Source organism: Colletotrichum jinshuiense, chromosome 12 (assembly GCF_051148585.1).
Source record: "Colletotrichum jinshuiense chromosome 12, complete sequence".
NCBI lineage: Eukaryota > Fungi > Ascomycota > Sordariomycetes > Glomerellales > Glomerellaceae > Colletotrichum > Colletotrichum jinshuiense.
The window spans coordinates 266,953-287,369 of NC_139305.1; the positions used below are offsets into that span (position 1 = coordinate 266,953).

Here is a 20,417-nt window from a genome sequence, read left to right on the forward strand (position 1 = left end):
CCATTAATACTTCCGTCTACACCACCTACCTAGGCGCCCTCCGATCCGTCCAAGCCGTGGAAAGAACGAGAAAACATCTATTGCGTGCTGGAATGTCTTTTGGTAGGTAGCAGGTTTCAGAAAATCTCGTCCGTCAACCACACACAACAACCAGCTTGCCCGTACTTGTTGCAAAAGTGAGAGTAATCTTCGACTAGAGGAAACAACTAACGCTAATGTCCGTTGATCTTGCATCTACCACGATGTCAACCTTTGAGTCAACGTTTCCAGATGCTCTAGTACCGCCTTACAGGCGCGGCCCAGCTGAAGCATGTCGTCTGTGACACCGCGTCTAACGTGCTCCAGCGAGATATGAATACTGTTCAGCATCTGGATATCCGCTCCCATCTGTTTGCGCTTGTCCGCAGTCTCAGAAGTGACGTCCGTGAGAACGCGACAGGACATGCGTAAGCCCTCGTTCTGATCATCAAGGAAGGTCCTCACGCGGTCAAGGACATTGCTGTCGGTCTCGGGCCCGTCATCGGACGAAGTCTCCACGGCAGGTAGGCTGTTTCTGAAGCGCAGACCGACTTCAGCGAACCCGTCGCCCAGTTTGCAGACGGAGCTGCGGACTCTGTGCGTGGTGGAGGTCGTCATGTGTTGATTGAGAACGCCTCTTCGATACGATCTGGTATCGGATACGAAGTTGGTGACCACTTGCAGTTGAAGAAGAAACCGGTCGGGGGAGGCTCTGCATGCTTTGACCTCGGCCAGCATAGGGAAACGACATAGAAATGATGGGAAGCCTACCCGCGATTCCGACACCCGAGCCATGCTCTCGGCAAAGTCTTCCAGCTGCAACGTCAGGTGGCATAAGGTCAGGTGTTCTTCCCGGAGGTGTGCCATCCAGTCCACATTGGTCGCCTCGTACGTCTTGGAGAGGAAGTCAATGGCAGTACTCAGCTGGGTGTTTCGCTGCACACTGGCGGTGATCTCTGACAGGGCGTTGACCCCCGACTCGGTCCGATGGATAACGCCGAGAACGCTGCCAAGGTTAGGCACGATGGGAGAGAATCCGATGGCTGCAGGAGTTGGAGTGAAGGGAGCAGCATTGGGCACCGATTGTGATGAGGAGCGCCACGCAGCAGCCGCGCTTGAGAAGGCGGCTTGCCCCCGTAAGAACGGCCACGCGAGCAGCTCTGCCAAGTTTCTGCTTTGGGTCCGGATGGCATCGCAGAGCGAAGCCAGCACGAACCACGCGATGAAACCAAGCAGGGTTGCCAGGACCACAAACGGGTGCCGAAGGGCCGGAAGCAGAAGGCGTGACGGCATGTTGCAGGAACTCATCAGCCTTGGCTTGTCGTTGTTGCTGTTGTTGTCATGGGTCTGGGTTGGAGGTTCAGGACTGCCTCTGCAATCCTGATACTGCGACGTTGTCCAGTTGACTGTGGCTCCGCTCGCGACGAACATGGTGTCTCTGAGGATATATCTGGCGGCGTGCTCGTCACGATTTGCACTCGGATACTGCCGGTCGTCCGACTCTTGGTTGGAAGTGTTTGAATGAGCACTGTAGGCAGCTGTATCCGTTGATTCCTGGTCGTCGATGCTCTCACCTGCGGGCGTTGTCTCGTAACTGATGATCTCTGTTCTGTCCGAGAACCTCACTCGTCTCTGGTCATTCTCATCTGGTAATGGTTCCTGATCATCTCGGCGTGGGCCCTGATGGGCTTCGGCTTGGAGCTTGACCTGGAGCAGTTTGTACGTTCTCTTTTCGCGTTCTCTAGCCTCTCTCCGGGAGTCAGACATGGCGTCTCGCTTGTTCTTGAAGACTTTGTCGTTGTTGGATTCGGTCAAGGCGAGGTTTCCAACTGGGAGTTTTATGTCGTCGACTTATGTAGCGATTTGGTCCGCAACGGATTGTGCATACAGAATCAGTCGGAACCGACGAGACGGAGCACGAAAATCTCGACCAAGTTTCGTCTCCAAGTGAATCCCAGTTCTTTCATCTTGTCACAGGACGGGACCGGACGCCAAGAGCGACATCTCACATCTGTGATTTCGGGACGCTTCTTAACAAAAAGACAAATTCATGTCTGCTTTGACTTTGCCTAACGAAGAAATAACAACAAAAGAGATCCAAAACAGGCCATGCTGTTGCGGCTCGAAACCTATGGCCTCTTGCAAGCGAATCCTCTCTAAAATTATTTGGCAGGCAGGAAGGAAAGCTTACGAAAGGGAAAATATGTTATTTATTGCCATCTTTCCTACCTATTGCCGGTTCCCGATATACAACGCACAACAACACCACCTGCCTCAAGAATCCCGGTGCATGAATTCCCACACAACGTGGCGGCCAGCCAGTACTCATCATCAGCGCAGGTCACAGTGGAAGCCATACAACAGCCAGCCATACGCCGCCATGCCGCCGTCCGACGACCCCTACACATCAAGCAACGCGCCGCCGCGTCCCAAAAGGCATCTGACCAGGACCAAGCGTGGTATGGCACCAATCGACCGCGTAGCACTTGTACTGATGGCCGGGCTAGTCATCCTGTTATGTTTAAACATCAGAGCCAAGAACCCCATTGAGAACCCGCCAGGGCCCATCGGCCACGTCCCCGAGTTCGCCCCGGCGCGTGTCCGCGTCTGCCGCGCGGTTCGCCGTCTCCATGCCCACCAACACCACCACCACCACCACAAGACTCCGGGAGCCCCGTCCTGCAAACCCCCGTCCTTGCCGGCGCTTTACCCCGAGCTCTTTGAGTATATGGGTCTGGACCCGGACACCGCCCCGGGCCAGGCCGCCGTTTCAAAAGCCTGGACCGCGCGCCTTGCGGACCTGGTCCCGGTTGGTGGAGGCGGTGCAAGCGGGGAGGGCGGGCTTTGCGACGACGCGTGCAAGTTGACGACGGCGGCTGCCGTCAAGGAATCGATGCTGAAGGGCTTCGACGGCGGGATCATCGAGGAAGAAGGTATGATCCACACGGTGGCCTCGGTATTATGGGAAGACGACAGCCGCGCCGAGTACATCGATCAAATCCTCCCCATTCTTAGGCCGCCGGCTTCGAGGATCTTAATTTTCAAGCGTGCTGATGCTGGTGGCTTTGAGGCCATGTGTCCCAGAGACTGACCACGATGGTCCCTCGGAGGGGATTTTTTTCCCACGTGCCAGGAAGAGGGGAAGTGAAAAAGAGTGACATAGCTTTCAAGTTGATAAAGAAAAGGAGAAGTGGCTGCCAGTTTGGCACCGAGTATTCAAGGCAAATGTGTTTTGCTACGCAAGCAGCCCGAGTCGACGAAGGATAATTGGTTTCGCGGAATGGCCGTATGACTAGAGTATTGTGTGCCACAAGCCTTTTGGAGTATCTGTTTTGTTTCCCTCTTTCTTGTGCGTATTATTCTTTTGTGTCCTTTCAATGAAGCACTCATTTAACCCCGGCTGACGGATGGCTGTTTGACCTTTGAATGGTTTCACTGTGCATGTTTGCCCAAAGTTGATGGGGCTAAGCTGGGAACGGGGGACGCGAGAACCGCCGAAAGACGCTCTCTCGGCACATAGTCACAGAAGGATTCACAAGAGCAAACCGCGGGCACGATGTAGCCTCGGCAGCCTACGAAGACTAACCGCCCTCTCGCATCCCGCTACTATACATAAACACCTGCCGGGCTAGTCTTCGGGTATCAAGGCCAAAGCACCCACGAGACCTATCCCGTCACCACTGGACGCGTATCCTCTCTTTTCAAGTTCACGATCAAGTCCGACGAGCCTGACCCGAACCTCGTGAGCCTCCCTACTGATCCGTCTCCCTCTGTACATGTACACCTCCACGTCCCGCTCAAACGGCGTCTCCCTGTCCGCCAGGGCACAGCAATTGGCCAACTCGCACTGACAGAGGCGATGCTTCAAGTTCAGGTCCACAAGGCGCATCAGTGCCGCCTTGTACTGCCTTAGCAGGTCGGAAGTGCCATATGATGCAGGGATTGGTGCAGGTGCCCCACGGACCAAGAGAGGGATCTTGCTGGCGCCATTGCAGTTCCAGAGCTTTCGGAGCATGTTCGGACGGTATTCATCCCGCAGGTGGCGTTGGAAAGTCTGGAGGCGCTTCGGCAAGGGATCGTCACCGGTACGCTGCGTCCACTGTTGCTCCACGGCCTCCTCGCAATGGTGGCCCGGTATTGTGATATGCAGCGTATCTGCTGCGCCAAGTTTCTGGGAGAAGAGCCCGTGAGAGACGTGTTGTCTGTTTGCCATCGGGGGAGAGTGGCTACCGGCCCGGACAGCAGTATCTTGGAACGGTGGAATTCCGAGTCCAAGCCCGCTGATGCTGATGCTACGACCGGCCGAAGGAAGCACGGAAACCCGAGACCAACGCTGAGCTCGGACCGGGACTTCCATCTCGACGGGCGCAGCCGTATTCTCTGGTCTTGCAGCATCGTGATGGTCCGCCTCGCGTCCGTCCAGCGGCTCATACCGTCGTTGCTGTTCCTGCTGCATCACATCGGGCATCAAATCTGGTTCGTCTCGGTCGTTGTCATGCCCCGGCGGCGGCGGCAGCTCGTCGTCATGCAGGGGCTTGGAAATGTCGCCTTCCCAGCCCTTCTGGGCCCAGACCTTCATGAACTTGGGGTAGCTAGGAGAAGAGGAAGTGGGAAAAAGTGTCAGCAGCATTCGAGAGGAACGCGCGCGAACGCAAACGCGGATGCGAACAAAACACGCATGACATACAACCTCGTCTCGCCCCCCTCCGTAACGCTGGTGAGTCTCGGCCTATGCACCTCGCTGGCCCTGAGCTCGGCGATGCGCGCCTTGAGCGCGTTGTACACGCGTGGGTAGACGATCTCGATGTACTTGCGGCCCATGTCGGCAATGCCGAGCCGCTGGTGCAGCTCTTCGAGGTGGTATTCGACGGACAGGTGGGTAAGCTGATGCTTGGCGATGTGGCTGAGAAACACAATGCGGTCCCTAAGGCTCCAGTGGATGCGCATCTGCGGGTTGATCTCAAGGCCCTGGTAGTGCTACGGACAAGAAGTTGTCAGTTGTCGGGACTGCTTTGGGGGAAGGAAAGGTTTGTCTCTCACCGTCTCGGTCGGACGAGCCGCAGCATTGTTGAGAGGCATGATGGCGCAGGTCTTCTCCTTGCTGTGGCCAAGGGACAAGAGGTTCAAGCAGTAGTGGTAGAAGACGAAGTAGCATAAAATTTGTCAGACAGCTTTCTCGGTTGGACTGACATTGTCTGGAGATGAAAATCGGCCGTTGATCAGCGTGGGACGACGAAGTGGGTGGTTCGATTTGACTTTACCTGCCAGCTCGCAAGCAAACGGAGCACCCCCATCCGCCCAAGACGTACATGGTGGTCGTGGATTTTGGAGACGATTGACTCCGACGCAGGTTGACTGTATATTGCTGACCGGAAAATCCCCCTGGAAAGACGTGGAATCACCGTGAAGGAGGAGGAGCAGGAGGCCCAGGTTGGAACGACTGAGACCACCGGGTGACAAAAGGGATGCATTCTTACAGTACAGCAACTGGTTACGTCGTCACCCTCCCGCAATGACGGCGGTACCACGTCAATCACACCATCTACGCATTGAGCCCCTTGTCCTCGCACGCGAGCCGCAGCATGTCGGCGCTGATAGCCCTCATCTCGGCGTCCAGATCTACCATGGACTGTGCGTGCGTCCTGTACTTGCTCTGTGCCTCCCTGAGCTTCTCCGTCAAGCCCTCCAGCTGCGTGCGCGTGGCCATGCGCAGAGGATGATATGGCCGGGGCGGCGGATGGTCGCTTGAGGTCATGTCTGAGACGTCGGCAGCAGCAGCGAGGCGATCTGATGTGGGTTCCGGAGGCGAAAGCGGCACCACGCCGTGATGATGGAGAGATTCTTCGCTGCGCGTCCTATACTGGGACGGTAAACGGTCGTGGAAACCAGTGGAAGCGTTGGAGACCATGTCCGAGACGTCGGAGGCGAGGGCGAGGCGGTCGGGCATGGCTTCGGGGGGCGACAGGGGCGCCATGATTTTTCTGGACTCCCCACCACGAGTTCCACGCCGCGTCTTACGACCCATGACGTGGCCCGCACGGGTTTCCTCCTGGTAGAGGTTCACAATCTTTCTGGAGTGGCTCGGACGCTGTCTCTCGCGTCGCTCCAGGTCCATGTCGGTCAGCGTCGTGGACGGTGTGCCGGGGGGGACATGGTCTCGGCCCTCGTGGGTTCCGATGCGGTCTTGGTTGAAGCGGGCGAGGAACTCGGTCTCTTCAGGGAGCAGGTCCTTTCCGGCCACGTCGTTGAGGGCTGTGGCGTATGTTTGCTGGTCATCAGCGTTTCCGTTTCGGTAGCGCTCCAAGAGCTCGAGGCGGTATGAGGTGTTAAACAAGATGATGGACTGAACTGCGACGAGGGGGTTGCCCTGCAAGCTCGGCCTGAAGGGGGACGGCATATCGTGTCTTGATCGGTGTGGAGAGAGATGCGGACAAGAAAGATGAAAGACATGCAGCGGTGAGTCTCAGACTGGAGCAGAGGCAGCAATGTAGACGCGTATGGCAATGCCAAAGGTGCTGGCCTCTCGTGTTGGCTCAGTAGCTTCACCACTTGTGAAGAAAAGGAAAGGGGGAATATGGATGAGGAAAAAAGACGGGGACGAGAAGTATTTTCAATTTTCGGCTCAAAACTGTCAAAATGAGAGTTACGGGCAGCGTGAGGGTCACAGACTCACAGTCAGTGGAAGCCAAGATTGAATATGTTTTTATTCACACACCTGGATCCAACGAGGAAGTCGCGGATGATGGCAAACAGATCCGACCGACCGCCTCTGAGAAGAAATAGACCAATGTCAATGCTCGTCTAGTGTGAGTGGGGGTCTCGGATGTCGTCCCGTTGCATGTTTCCACAACCCATGTCGATCGTGTGAATACGAAGCCATCCTGCCTGCGCACTTGTCGTGGACGATGACGTGGGTGTTCATGGCGGCATTTGGCTATGAGTATTTGGCTCTCGGCCTAGTCCATCTGGCCTCATCGGGCCAGCCAGCTCCTCAGGCAGGGTGAGAGTGAGATGATATGACAACTCGCGAGCCCCCAGGCCCAACTGGAGATTGAAATTCTCTCTCCTTATCCATCCCACCACGACAAGTCTGAAAGAAGGACATGTCATGAAGCCTTTGATTCTCATCATCTCTCGGAACTGAACGAAGGCAAACAACCACACAAACACACACAAAACAAAAAGTAAAAAACACCATACACACCCAAAAGCCGCCAACGCACTTCATCAGACCTTCTTCATCACCGTGCTGCCGTGGCGTGGCATGGTATGTCATTTCCATGAAGAGAAGACCAGCTAGCCAATCCTACAAGACAAACAACCAGGCACACAAGCAACTGCACTGAGAGCTTCCCTCTATGTAATGTCTGTATCCAGATTTGCAAAAGCTTCGGTCTCCTGTGAGTCGCCTCCCATGAAGATGTGCGTGGGAATGCCCAGACTGACGATGCTGTTTGCAGGTACGAGAAGACTAGCTGTATCCAGGCAGCGGGTGTTGGGCGGGAAGCCAACCCACATTCCCATACTTTCCACGAGACGCAACACCACCGAGAAGACGTATAAACACACGTCTCCGTTCAACAGGTCTATACAGAACGGGACGGACTTGTGTGGCACGGCACGGCACAGCATTGCAAGGCATGGCACATCGTTAATGAAACGTCAACCACGAGCCTTAAGCCTCCGAGTCAAGCTTCCCGGCTCACACATGTCGAAACACACCCCCCCTCGTACAACCACAGTTGCCGTGCAGACACATGTCGCCTTCAAAGCCCTAATTCCCATGTTATCCCATACTGTCTGAACGTCCGCCCTCCTGCACGCGCACCCTCCCGGCATGGGAGCAGATAGACCCCACACAAGAGTTAGCGCGGACCGGGCACCGCGGCTCCTCTTGTGTTGCCGGTTTGTTTGTTTCCAGGCCCAGAAGCTGCCTGTGCATCGAGGCCGGTACGAGATGGCTGGTTGGGGGAGGAACGGGAGGGTGGGTGCCGAGATGGGATCTGTGTTGTGTCGCACGGTAATATATCTACGGATAATGGCAAGTTGGTTGTCCTGAAGCTGCCATTCGTCCGAATCTGCAGAAAGTGCTTGATTTTGCTGGAAACCATTCCACTATCTGCGCTCGCACGCGGTGACACTGTACAGATTCATCTGTCACTGGGCATCACGAACCCCTCGTAATACTCATGGGGGCCATGTCAAGTCCTATTTAACAGACAAGACGGACGACAGCACGGCCGCCTGCTGGGTGGTCGGCCCCCATCCATCTGTCCTGACAGGCACTGGCAGCTCGCACCTCGTAGTCATGACGCACCGCCCAGAACAGCCCTGGATGCCCGGCCGTGGTTAGTTCTGGGTGATGTGGCGCCTGGCCGCGAGGATGCTGAGCGCCTGATGAAGATCGGCCTGCGACGATGGCGTAGCCAGCTCTTGCCAGAGTGACACTGAGTTTGTTTGGCGACCGCCCAGGAGTCATGGGGTGGGAGCCGGGGGATAACGACGACGGGCAATGGACGGAGGGAGATAAGTCCAGGTGGAGGATCGTCTTGCAATGACAAACAGGGGGACAATATGGGACGTACTGTAAAAAGTGGCCGAGGAAGAACAGGCGCCGTATCTCCTTGGAGACGATGATACGGGAGGAGGTCATGGCCCATCTGTACAGTGTTAGTATGCTGAGCGGCGTTACGTTACACAAGAGTGAAAGGTTTTACAGTCTGTGCTTTCGTCCTCTTGCCGTTTGCTGTTTGTCCGCTTTGCTTTGCAGTCTTGGGCAGGCAACGGATTCAAGGCGATGTTGGTCACACGTTGCTTCTGGTGTCTGCCTCTACTACCACCCTGTCAGCATCTTGAAAAAGATTCTTCCCTCTCGGCTTCCATGACACACAAGATTGTCCCATCCTCAAGCTTTCTTTTTTGGCGCAGAAGGGCCAGGCAAAGCAGAGTCCCCCCCCCTCCCCCTTTTAAACAAACGCGCGGTGCCGTCTTCATGCCGTCTGTCGTTAACTCCAACCTCGGCCGTGTGTCCTACTCGGTAAATCTTCTTCCCCCACATGCGAAGCCTACCTACACAGCAATGAACTTTCCCCGCTTGACCGTCTCCTTCATGTCCAAGTCAGTTGACTGACTCACTCGGACTGTTTGCTCGGCCAGAGAATGGCGCCGCTGCCTCGAAGCCGGAGCCGTAGCCAGGGTCGGGTCGACCCGGCCTTGCGGGCACGCCAACTTCGGCGCTTCCACAAGTACCTCCAGACCCAGGGCCCCAATCAACAAGACCTTCAAGACCACTTCACTCAAGCCGTCCTCGACCAGCTCGACACCCTAATCGGCGACAGCGATTGGGAGACGCCGGTTGATGGCGAGAACAACTGGGAGGAAAACTGGAACAAGAAAAGATCCTTGTCTACGCAGCTACAGTACGTGTCTAGGTGGTATGAAGCCAAAGTCGCCGGAAAGAGCCCTTCTTCTTGTGGCCAGGACGCTAGATCCGAACAGAATCACAATGATGCTGCTGCTACTGCAAGGGCAGACCAAAACGAAGCAGATGCTGAGGCCGACTCAGCCACTTCCCACGTCGCTACAAACATCCCGTCCGAGCACATTACCCCAGTCCTACCTCAGTCCCAGTCCCAGTCATCCTGTCGGTCACCGCTACTAGCAAGCAGCGCACCGCCCCGGGTCGATTCACTTCAGATGGTGTTTGCTAGACTAGACGTTCAGGAACCAACGGCGGGGACTGTGCCATCGACCAGCCGCCGTCATGAGTCGACGTCTCTGGCAAATCAGCTGCCAGATCTGCGTCTGCCGCCGCAGCCGCTCCAGCCCATTCGTGCGTCCACGTCCGCCGCCGGGCCCAACAACGCCCATGACGAGCAGGAAAGTGATATGGCTCGCATGATTCAACAGATGAATACGCTTGCGCATGTGTACCAGAGCATGGAGCCCGAATTTTTGGCCTCTCTCGAGGCCACCAAAGCTGCCTCCATTGCCCATCGGGACCTCGTCAGCAAACGCAAACTGCTCAGTACCGCGCGGTGCGAGACATCTAGCAACAAGGCCGCCATGGAAGCTCGCGAGACGGATGCCAAGCTGGCCAAGAGGGCGCTGCAAGGCGCCGCAGACGCTCCCTTGGATCGACGGCGGCTGGAACATGAACGGAGCGAGAGCCGAGGAGCATGGCAGGAAGCTCGGGATGCGTGGTTGGCTGCGCTCGAGAGAGAGCACGAGGCATACGATGTCGTTACACAAGCCCTCCGGGCCGTGGAGCATGCCGAGGCTGCCGAGGAGGGTGCGTTGCAGGAATGGAACCGTGTGCGGGAGGCTAGAAACGTCAGAGGTGCTCCGAGATAGGAATATATCAGTCATCCATCTCCGAAAGTGATGTTCGTGCTACGGTACCTAGGTTCTCCAACAGATGGTGCCAAGTTGCCGTCCGCTATGAAATTGGCAATGGTTGTGGTCACGGCCATCCAAAAGAAGGTTATCTTGCCTACCACCTCCACGCCTGCTCAGTCTCGCAAAGCCATGCGTAGTCTTGCTCACTCGCACTGGCCTCTTGCTTACACCACGACAGGAGCTTCTCAAATGCCATGACGATATCACTAATTGGAGGGAGGTACCAGAAGGTACATGCGATACCGCCCTCCTCCATGTTGGTGCTGTAAGTCTGCATAACCCAAGGAGTGGTATACCAGGCAGTTTGTTGATCACATTGGTCAAGTGGTGTCGGAGAAGCGGTAGGTGGAAGCGGCGGCGGGACGGCAACCAGGGCCAAGGTCTGATTGCCTAGTCGCTCCAGATCCAACACAACATTCCTGAGTTCTTGATGGGTGAAGCCGACTATCCAGACCAACGTTGTGGCAGTGTTGATGAAGGGAAGCAGTCTATTGTACCTCGGGGCAATGTCAGCCAGGGCGTAGTCTGCCATGCTGTGCACAGGGGCACGCCGTGGAGAGCATCCGGACAACCAATAACATGAAGTTTTGGTCTTTCGATGATGAACTCTGGAAGCGGGAACAAGTGTATCGCGAACCATATTACTCAGGAGGAGCAGGCGGGCGTGTTGGTCTGACAACTCCCGTTCAAGGGCAGCTGTCATCCGAGTGGCGTCATGGACAAATTCGGAGAAGCGTGCGAGGCCGTCAGATGGTGGATAATGGGTGCCAAAGAAGATTTCTTTGAGAGAGTTGAGCACGGCGTACGATGTTGTGTTGTAGAAGCACGAATTGGTTAGGGAACAGGGGGCCCCGTTATCAGCATCAGCATCATTGTTGGCGTCAGCGTCGTTGCGAGTTGAGGAATCATGTCGTTGAAGGGTGTCAAGAAAGGTGGAGATGGCGGTGACGGACGTGTGAGAATAAGAGTGGGACATGAATGAGGTGGTCTCAGACCATTGGATGGGCAGTTTGGTTGCAGAGCGGTAAATGGCTGAGCAGATAAGTGTGATGTCGTCCAGCATGGGGGACTTGGAAGACAGAGCCCAATCGGTAGCAGCGTCGCAAAGGTTGGTCGAGGCATCTTGCAGATGGACAAAGAATAAAGTGATGGGAGCATCGAGGTTGGGGTCTGAGTGGGAGTCGTCTGGCGTCCGATGCGGCCAAGAGGAACTGTCTTCATTATTGTAGTATTGGTTGATGACAGCCTGGGCGCTGACGGTCAGGGGCAGAGGAGCATTGGAACGGCGACGGATGAGGGCTGCCAGGTTGTCGAACAGCGGTAGTGGCATGGCCTGTTTGGATTTGCAGACGGGAGGCGCCATTGATGGCGTCTGGTTCAGCGTCATTGACTCGTAGCAGTGGCAGCGAAGTCGAGGTATGAGTGGCCGCAGGGTAACGGCGGCGAGAGCAATTGCAAGAGCGCCCAGCAGCAGAGGTATGGTCATGTAGGTCCGAGGAGACGGACAACTTTGGCGGTGGCCATCGAAGTGGTCATCGGGCGCGAGTTCGGAATCGGAATCAAAAACAGGTTCAGAAGCAGGATTGGAATCAGAATAGAAGGCAGGATTCGTGGCAGGGTCGATATGGACAACTTGGCGGATGTTGCAAAGATTGTACGCCGTTATCCGGGGCAAGCAGTCGATAGTACCATAAACGGATCGGACGGGCCCGTGACGGCGGACATGCAAGCTAAGAGGAACGTCAGGGGTTGGAACGAAGTCGTGATCAAAGGCCATGTTGACTACCTGCGTGTCTCCGTATCGAGGTGACTGGGCAGCGGTATCAGTGGGTGAAGTGGTGGCGGCAGCGGCGGCGGCGGGCGGGAAGCAGACGCAGAGGCGCAGGACGGTGCAAGTGCAAGAGGGTGATGGGTTGGGCGAAAGAAATGAAGATGGTGACGATGGTGACGATGACGGCGGTGCTGGAGGTGGTGCTGCTGATGTGGATGTGCGCCGCGATGGTGAGGATGATGGTAATGGCACTGATGGCGAGACGGGCGGGTGCGACTCGGTGGGTGAGACGGCCATTTTGAATCAAAGAAACTTTACCCCTTGGGAGGGGGCAAAGCGAAGCAAAGAAAACAAAAGCAGACAATAATATGCGAAGCTGCAACGAGGGAGAGGAAAGAGTGCGAGGGAGCGACTTGGTGAATGGAAGTCGATGAAAAGCCGACGTTGGCACAAGTTGGTGTTGCACTTACAAACAACCTAGGGTAGGTACCTGGCATGTACGTACTCCTGTCTATCGGTTCCTGGCCGTGTGGCTGAGAGCGGGTACAGTCTACCTTACCTAATTGAACCGCTCTGAAAACTGCTCAGCCAATGAAAGGATGGGATTTTTTGGGTGGGTAAATACCTGTGGCAGTGCGGTGTGGCAGTGTCCACTCACTCTGTCATGCATGCATATGCACGCATCGGATCGTACTTATTTATATAAGCAGATGCCTCGGAGATTGGGAGAAGCGGGTACCTCGGGTACCTAGGTGCCTTAGATAGGTACATGGACACCTGTGTACCTTGGTACTTAATTTTATCAGAACCCAATTTCAACAAACTTGATGAATTGATATCCGCGTTTGCTTAATGACATACCTGCCAACCTACCTACCCTAGTTTACCGATACGTGTTACATATATACACATGGAAGGTGTTTGACAGCTCGACGAAACGGACGTGACGTGACATGTGTGTGCGTGCCGTCGTGTCGACCTGTCTGTCACTCCATCCACGGCCTGTACGGATAAGGTCAGGTAACAAGGTCAGGCAAGACTGCCCACCTACTGGAAACTTTGGTATTACGTATAGTTACCTAGTTACTTTCAGATTGAGACGACATTCCCCGACCCACCCATCTGATCCTTACTTAGCCAATCGTGACCCCTCACGGCGACGACATCGTCGTCGCCTCCAGCCCCAGCAGCAACGTACATCCCCGAAACCACTTCACCTCGATTCGCATGTCACTGAAGTTGCCCACGCCATTCTACCGCGACGCCTTCATGCCGCCATCCTTACCAAGCTTGATGGCCACCCAGACTTCAGCAAGCTTGGCAGGCTCATGTAACCCTGCAAAGGTACTCTGGGACTGCCTCGACAAGGTCAAGAGCAAGGAGGACTTCATATCCTGGACAGCTACTGTAAAAATCGATGGAAGTAAAGCAAAGGCAGCAGTAGCAAATACGCCTACCGTGAGAGTTACACGGATAAGGTACACAGCAGATGCAGTTGTCGAAGTGCTGAACCTGGATCGAGAAGTAGATATAATAGTGGCCGAGTTTCAACAACGCCGGCTGGCGCGATAAATACCTCCCAAGGCGTCAACATTGTCGTCACCAGCTGAAGAAACGCAGGCTGGCTCGCACCAGCCTATTAAGGATGAAGGGGTGCGAGAATTCGTCGCAGGGTTGCGAGACGGCGTGCTGCAGTTCGGGGCGACTGAAGAGCTGGTGGGGCTACTGCTTCAGCATGGACCCGACAACCGTGATGACGAGGAAGTTGATTGGTGAGGAACAACCCATGAACAATAGTATGCCATGCCCGGAGACCGATGATGAGGATGATGAAGATGAAGATTAGGATGAAGGTGAAAGCAAATGTTAAGAAGATGAAGCCCAAGGAGCCTAAGACTCGCCTTGCTAAACCACGCCGCTCATAGTCCTCCCCAAGTCGGCCGTTGAACCCAACAACGCCTACCCGTGCGCGCTCTCTCCGCCATTAGTTGACTTCTATATTGAATAGCGTGCGACGGCAAGCCTCACCATCTACACGAAACGCTACCGCAATCGCTTCTATCACGTGCTCATGTCGCCGGACCCGCAAGGATAGGAGCTCATACAGTCCGACCTGGTAGCTCTGCAATTGATTTATTGCGGCGGCGGTCTAGGAGGCGACATCATCAGCACCACTCCAAAAGGCCGTGCTGGCCTTTGGCGGCATGTGAGGATGAATGGCAGCAAACGGCAAGGGGGGACAAGAGCGGGCGGGGGAGATACGCGCCTGGAAAGGATCCCAGCACCTCTCTTTGCCGCCAGACATAGGCGCATGTCAAACCAATGGCGAGGAGAGTGTGGAGATGACGCATTGGTCATTCCAGGACAGAAAAGTCATTTTGTCAAGGGCGGGACGTCGATGACACGGAACAGGATGTAGATGAAGCGGTAGGCGGAAAGGGATAGGAGAAAAATTTCCCAGTGCTCTCGCAAGGGGCACCGGCGACGCAAGGGTCTTCCTGGGTCCCGTCGAGGGCCAGGCGCCTGGGGGCGGTTGTGTGCTAGTGACGGTGTTTTAGGCCGACGCGGGATCATTATGAGAGTTTCGGGTTCATCTTGGAGCAAGGAGGCGCGTGGTCTTGTCGATGTCTGTGCAGCCGGGGACGGTAGTAGCAGAAGGAGTGGCGGCGGTGGCGGTGAAGGAGGAAGGGGAAGAGGATGGTGTCGGTTCGCTTGGATATTTGGTCCGGATACGGGCTGCTCTGAGGCTGAGGACATCTGATGCTGAGGCAGCCGACAGTCGTCTCCTGGAGAAGAGTGGGCTTTGTGGCTGCATCCTTGGTCCGAGGGCGGATCGGCCACGGCGCTCGTAGGTTACCGTTCCAATCAAGTTCAAGCCAGGAGTCCATATGTTTGGGATAACTGGTGGGAGAACAACGGGGTCAGCGGGTGAGCAATCCGGAGGGAAAAGACAAGGACGGAAGCAACTCACTGTCGCAGCCTGTCCCCCTCGACAGTCGGGTGTGTTGAGGGGTGAAGGTGTGGCTGGGAGCCCAGGTATTTGATGCGGTCTCTTAGTGCATTGGCCACGCGGGGTTAGATGGTGTCGATGTACCTCTAGCCCTGGTTGTCGATGCCAAAGTCATCGCGTAGCTGTGAGAGGCGGAAATCGGGAGACGAGCCCACGAGCTGATACCGGACAATGGTGACGACCTCAAACGGCGAGAAAGCGAGGTGCACGTTGGCCGTGATCTCAGCATCGTAGAAGGTCTGGAACAGAACGTGTCAGTTGTGAGGCTGGTTCATTGCGCCGGCACCGGCATGATTCGACTTACTGTTGTCGTTGCGCGGGAAGTGAAGTAGTGGACGGACATCTCGGATTGAAGCGGAAGCCGAGATGACGAGGATGAAGTGCCCTGGGGAGCAAGCGGATCAAGTATCTCGAAAGACTTGGCAAGTATTGATATTAGAAGTTGAATTGACTACACAGGACGGACGAAGACGAAGTGGGAGATGAGAGAGGGAGAGGGAGAGTTGGAAGAAGAAAAAAAAGTCTCCCCCCCATCTCAGGTCTAGGATAGACGGAGCCCAGGAGGCGGAGGAAGGTGTCTGTTTTTGTACATGCGTAGGCTGCCTGTCTTGATGGATTTCTCATAAAGATAGGGTGTAGCGGTGACGCGCGGTCTGCGTTCTAGTTGGAGCCATGCGTTGGCAACATCATGCCTGACGGGTGTTGTTTGGGAAGACGATTGGGTTGGACTGACTTCTGAGATGGATCCCATACAAGCAAGGTACGATGTCGTGGAAATGTGCAAGTAACAAACGATGACGGCGAGCAAAGTTCGCTGTCCATGATGGGCATGGAAAAGAAGGTATGACTTATAAGCAGGTTAGGCAGGAAGGAGGGAGACCAACGGGGAGGTTAAAGTAGGTAGGTAGGTGAAAACAAGGAACTCCAGAGAGAAGGATACCTAAAGTGTGGTTGCAGCCCAGCCGCCGAACTGATGTGGCGTCGGAGCAGTGGACGTTTCCGGAGCGGAAAGGATGAAGTGGGGCCTCTCGTGGCTCAACTTTGGAGATGCTTCGCAATAGAGGAAGGAAGTGAGGGTGGATGGATGGTGGGCCTATGGGGCGGGGCTGCGATCAGATTACCTAGATCTTCGCTCCTCCGCCATTCCGCCATTCCGCCATTCCGCCATTCCGTCATGCGGGCGCGGGCCGTTAGATGCTGGTGACGAAGGGGCGCCACGTTAACGCATTGATACATAAGGGAGGTGGATTTGTCAAAATATGGCCAACGGTGACTGGGAGATCTAGAGGACGGCGTTGATTGGGGTCGAAGCAGACGCCGTTGATGCTCTAAAATCGTGGGCATCGTGAATGTCGACGACAACGAGGGAACGAAGCCAGGACCGAGGAGAGAGCTAGCCAGCAGCGACACCGCCACAACGGCAACCTGTATGATAATGGCCAGGGCCAGAGCTGGGATGAGGGATTGGCTCGTAGATTCTCGGGTTGGTAGCCAGAACTGGAGCCAGCTTCAGTTCCAGGCTGGGGCAGTAGCGGTGGCGGCGGTAATGGCAGAGGTTAAAAGAGATCAATGGCTTCTTGAATAACGTAGATGTTATGGAGAGAGTGTTGTTCGTAGGCATTCGTAAAGTCGGAGACAGACCGGAGGACGGTTTACTTAGGTCTGACGCTCATGTAGGAGGGAGTTTTTCATTGGCTCAAAGGCCCCATCAATGAGAATATGGGCCATCTAGGTCGTCAGTGTTGTCCATCCCCCGAGGACATGGTCAGGGCGGAAATTAATATGGAATTGTAACGCGATGGAAGGTGGGTCGTCGTTGAAAAGTTCGTCGTCATCGTCGGCGTACTCGAGGCTGTGGCCACAGTCTTTAAAAAGCTCTTTGTAGGTGTCGTGTCCGCGTCGCTGCTGTCGCTGGACTTGGACGGGAGATGGGAACGGTGATGGAGACGACGGGGCCAGACTTGTCTTGCCATTTCTACAAGTTCTCAGGAGAGAGAAGCATGACTAATGGCTATGGGAACCAAAGTATAGGAGGAAAAGCGAAAGAGAGAGAGAGAGGAACACAAGGAGATACGAAGACTTTCCGGTCGAGTCTCAGGTTCGTGTAATCCGTCCATTCTGCCGAACCGCCGGTTCCTCCACTAAGTTGCTCTGCCCATCGCACGTTTATACCAACATCCAAAGGCCACATCTATCACACCTGCGTGCCTATCTCATTCGGTTGCCCCAAGTTCGCCTGCTCAAACGCTCATTGGCCGTCTCCCGCTCCAACGCTTTTCAAAATGTTCATCACCGGTGCCTAAATGAATGCTCACCATGTGCGGCTGCTATTGCATAGTAAAGAAGGTCCCAGCAGAGTCGCCACGAGTTCAACCGGCTCTTGACAACCCCTGTTTGCGGTCGAATCGCCTTCTCTCGAGCGGTGGATAGGATCGCCTTTGATGCTCAGAGCAGCTTCCACTGAAACATCCCGAACAAGTACAAAGCTATACCGCCACCGTGGCCGTCGCATCCCACACCGCCCCGTATATGCTCTTGAGCAGACAAGGTTGGATGTGCCACGAAAGATCGTATCTCACTCTTCAGTAGTGATATATAGCCGCCTTGGCAAAGTTAATCTATGCGATTTTGGCCTTGCGGCTCGCTGAGGCCGGCGCCGATCCAGATGTAAGTGCCTTCCATGACTTGAATGGCTTTGCTCACGCTTTTGTTCGGTTGTTCGTTGACATGTTAGGAACGCCCGTTGAATCCTGAGCGTGCGGCTGAGGCCTACTTGGGTGGCTGGTCGACTGTGTTGTTGTCGTATGAATGGTCCGACATGGCGGTTGTTGTAGCTGTAGTTGCCGTTGTCATCATTGCAGGTGTCGGCCCAGGGCACTTTTGATAGATGGCCAAATTCTGCATATAGAGTAACAAAGGATTTTCGCTGTGGTCTAGAGGTGTTTTGTGTCTAGCCGGTGGAGACCGTTTCGATCGGCTTTGGTTGACTTGTGGGGACGAATTCGCGTTCGGAATCTCTTGGATGATGAGCATGTAGCTATGTAGGCTAGGTCTCGAGAGGCCTGGCGAATTATTGGTCAGTTTGTCTGGCATTAAAAAGACGGAGCTTACCAAGGGTGTGACTGATGCTGTCGGCAACGTGGAGGTTTGCCGACGCGATGAAGTCGGGGTTCTCGGGCGCCTGGGCCGCGCATGTCGAAGCAGCTCCTTGGAGCCGGCAGGACGAGAGTGCCGGGCGGACATGAAGGTTGCAGAGCGTGCGTGTCAAACGTTCTGTGTTGCACATCACCTGGAGGCAGTGTCTCGACCTGGATGTCTTGGGGCTGTCGGAGACATGCGGTCGGAGCCAGGCCGAAGAAGAGGGTGAAGATGCTGAAGGGAAGATTGCACGCCCTTAACACACAGAAAGTTGGGCAGACTCCTCTCTCTGGACTTGACGACAAGGAAGCGACAGGCGGCCAGCTGGAGCGTGCCCCAAGCACTGGTGCTTGTTTATCTGGTGAAGGGAGTCTTGGATGGTGACAGGACGCTCAGGCCAGAGGTCCTTGGCCCATGCCTCGTACGCTTTCTCGTTGCTGACGGACTGGGTATCTGGCCGTGGAAAAATAGTCAGCAAATCGTGCCCCTTGATCTTGATCAAACGGATGAAACGAAAGGGCAAAGAAATAGAGAAAAGACAAGACAGAAGAGACGAGGGTTGGACGTGGAAAGGGTGATGCAAAAGAGCATGCAGAAGCATATTCTATATACGATTGAGCCTTTGTTCACCTACCAGCCGGGAATATGCAGCAAGCACCCTGCTCGGAGCGAACGCTCAGGCGGAAACGGAGGCATGGATGGAAGTGGCGGTTGCTGAGCTTGCAAGACTGAACTTGATGAATTGCTTGCTGTAGCCAGCGTGGGGTGGAAATGATAGAAATAGGTAGAACTAGGTATGATCTTTCCTAAGTAACACTATGTAGCCCTGGTGGTGTCTGGGTAGGAAATCCAAATGCTGACGTAATAAGATGTCGTTAAACCGAACCCCTACCTATAGTACGTACCTACCATCGTGGCATCCCTCCCCTCTACTAGGTGCATCTCTTCTCTCCTCCACCATATCACATCACTCTCTAAGCGTGTGAAAGCGGACGAGACAAGCCCAAACAATCGTCATCTACACGGACGACACAAAACACCCAGCACAACGCATCATCTCTCCCACAAACGTTACGACAAAACCATGGCCTCTCTACCCCAGGAGCTCGTCTTCCTCATCATCGACAATATCCAAGACGTGCCCACCCTCGCCGCCGTCATCCGCACCTGTCGCAGCCTCTACAAGACCACGCTACCGTTCCTACATGGCAAAGCTCTCGCCCGGGACGACGCCGAGGTGGACAACCCCAACATCGTCACCGACGCCAACCCGTACACCGTTCCCCTTGTGCTGTGGGCCACCGCCTCTCGGAGCTTGCCTCTCCTCGAGACGATTCTAGCCTTGCGGCCCGCGCACCTATCGGCACGCTTCCGCCTTCCGGCCACCATCTGCCGTTGCCACTGGCCCTGGTACAGTGACGTCGATGTCACCGTCGGCCACACAACGGCGCTCCACGTTGCCGCCACTGTGGGCGACCTACCCACCCTTCAGTGGTTGCTCCGTCACCGCCCATCAGCTTGCGGCGGCGTCGGTGGCCCGGACATGGACGAGCTGTCGCGGTACTCGTGCGTGTGTCCGTCGCGCCACCTGAGCATCCTTCAGCTGTTCCACGTCATCTACGATCCCGAAGAGGCCCCCCGTGCTTCCCCCCTACACCTTGCCCTCTGCCATGGTCGCATGGACTGCGCCAGGCTACTGATCCAGCGTGGCGCCGACTGGTCCCGTCCGTTGGGGCGGGGGTCCCACGGCGTCACCGGTCTCATGATCATAGTCGCCAACGGCCTGCTCCCGCTCTTCGAGTGGCTCCTGTCGCAGGGGCTGGTCACTGCGGCGGCCGCACCGAGCGGGACGACCTGGGCCTTGGAGCTCTCAACTACGCGTCCGCCTGCCGAGACGGTGCTGTGGCCGAGTCGATGGTCAGGAGTTTGATGTTCATTGTCAGCCGAGGCGGTTGCGCAGACCTGCACGGCCCGGAGTACGCCTACAACAGCACGCAAGGCCCAGACCCTCGGTCTCCATCTCCATCTGCGGCGGACCATGACGTCAACCGCGACCATGAGCAGATCCGAGAATACAGTCAA

The 20,417-nt window shown here is 55.5% G+C and overlaps 8 protein-coding genes across 8 annotated transcripts; 3 read left to right on the top strand and 5 right to left on the bottom strand.

The window, feature by feature from the left end:
• Window positions 1–234: 234 nt before the first annotated feature.
• EsH8_XII_000043 (uncharacterized protein) lies at window positions 235–1,785 on the bottom strand (the record flags this gene model as incomplete). The annotated part of the gene is made up of 1 exon (XM_083273806.1): window positions 235–1,785. One exon carries the CDS (start codon window positions 1,783–1,785, stop codon window positions 235–237), a length of 1,551 nt encoding a protein of 516 aa, XP_083120420.1.
• Window positions 1,786–2,398: 613 nt separating this feature from the next.
• EsH8_XII_000044 (uncharacterized protein) lies at window positions 2,399–3,109 on the top strand (the record flags this gene model as incomplete). Its single annotated transcript, XM_083273807.1, has 1 exon — window positions 2,399–3,109. The coding sequence occupies one exon, from the start codon at window positions 2,399–2,401 to the stop codon at window positions 3,107–3,109; it is 711 nt and encodes a 236-aa protein (XP_083120421.1).
• A 537-nt stretch (window positions 3,110–3,646) lies between these two features.
• On the bottom strand, window positions 3,647–5,097 carry EsH8_XII_000045 (uncharacterized protein; the record flags this gene model as incomplete). The annotated part of the gene is made up of 3 exons (XM_083273808.1): window positions 3,647–4,610; window positions 4,670–4,995; window positions 5,059–5,097. 3 exons carry the CDS (start codon window positions 5,095–5,097, stop codon window positions 3,647–3,649), a joined length of 1,329 nt encoding a protein of 442 aa, XP_083120422.1.
• Window positions 5,098–5,560: 463 nt separating this feature from the next.
• EsH8_XII_000046 (uncharacterized protein) lies at window positions 5,561–6,415 on the bottom strand (the record flags this gene model as incomplete). Its single annotated transcript, XM_083273809.1, has 1 exon — window positions 5,561–6,415. The coding sequence occupies one exon, from the start codon at window positions 6,413–6,415 to the stop codon at window positions 5,561–5,563; it is 855 nt and encodes a 284-aa protein (XP_083120423.1).
• Window positions 6,416–9,177: 2,762 nt separating this feature from the next.
• EsH8_XII_000047 (uncharacterized protein) lies at window positions 9,178–10,371 on the top strand (the record flags this gene model as incomplete). The annotated part of the gene is made up of 1 exon (XM_083273810.1): window positions 9,178–10,371. One exon carries the CDS (start codon window positions 9,178–9,180, stop codon window positions 10,369–10,371), a length of 1,194 nt encoding a protein of 397 aa, XP_083120424.1.
• A 139-nt stretch (window positions 10,372–10,510) lies between these two features.
• Window positions 10,511–12,484, bottom strand: EsH8_XII_000048 (uncharacterized protein; the record flags this gene model as incomplete). Its single annotated transcript, XM_083273811.1, has 1 exon — window positions 10,511–12,484. One exon carries the CDS (start codon window positions 12,482–12,484, stop codon window positions 10,511–10,513), a length of 1,974 nt encoding a protein of 657 aa, XP_083120425.1.
• Window positions 12,485–14,760: 2,276 nt separating this feature from the next.
• EsH8_XII_000049 (uncharacterized protein) lies at window positions 14,761–15,075 on the bottom strand (the record flags this gene model as incomplete). Its single annotated transcript, XM_083273812.1, has 1 exon — window positions 14,761–15,075. The coding sequence occupies one exon, from the start codon at window positions 15,073–15,075 to the stop codon at window positions 14,761–14,763; it is 315 nt and encodes a 104-aa protein (XP_083120426.1).
• A 4,344-nt stretch (window positions 15,076–19,419) lies between these two features.
• EsH8_XII_000050 (uncharacterized protein) lies at window positions 19,420–20,265 on the top strand (the record flags this gene model as incomplete). Its single annotated transcript, XM_083273813.1, has 1 exon — window positions 19,420–20,265. One exon carries the CDS (start codon window positions 19,420–19,422, stop codon window positions 20,263–20,265), a length of 846 nt encoding a protein of 281 aa, XP_083120427.1.
• Window positions 20,266–20,417: the final 152 nt, after the last annotated feature.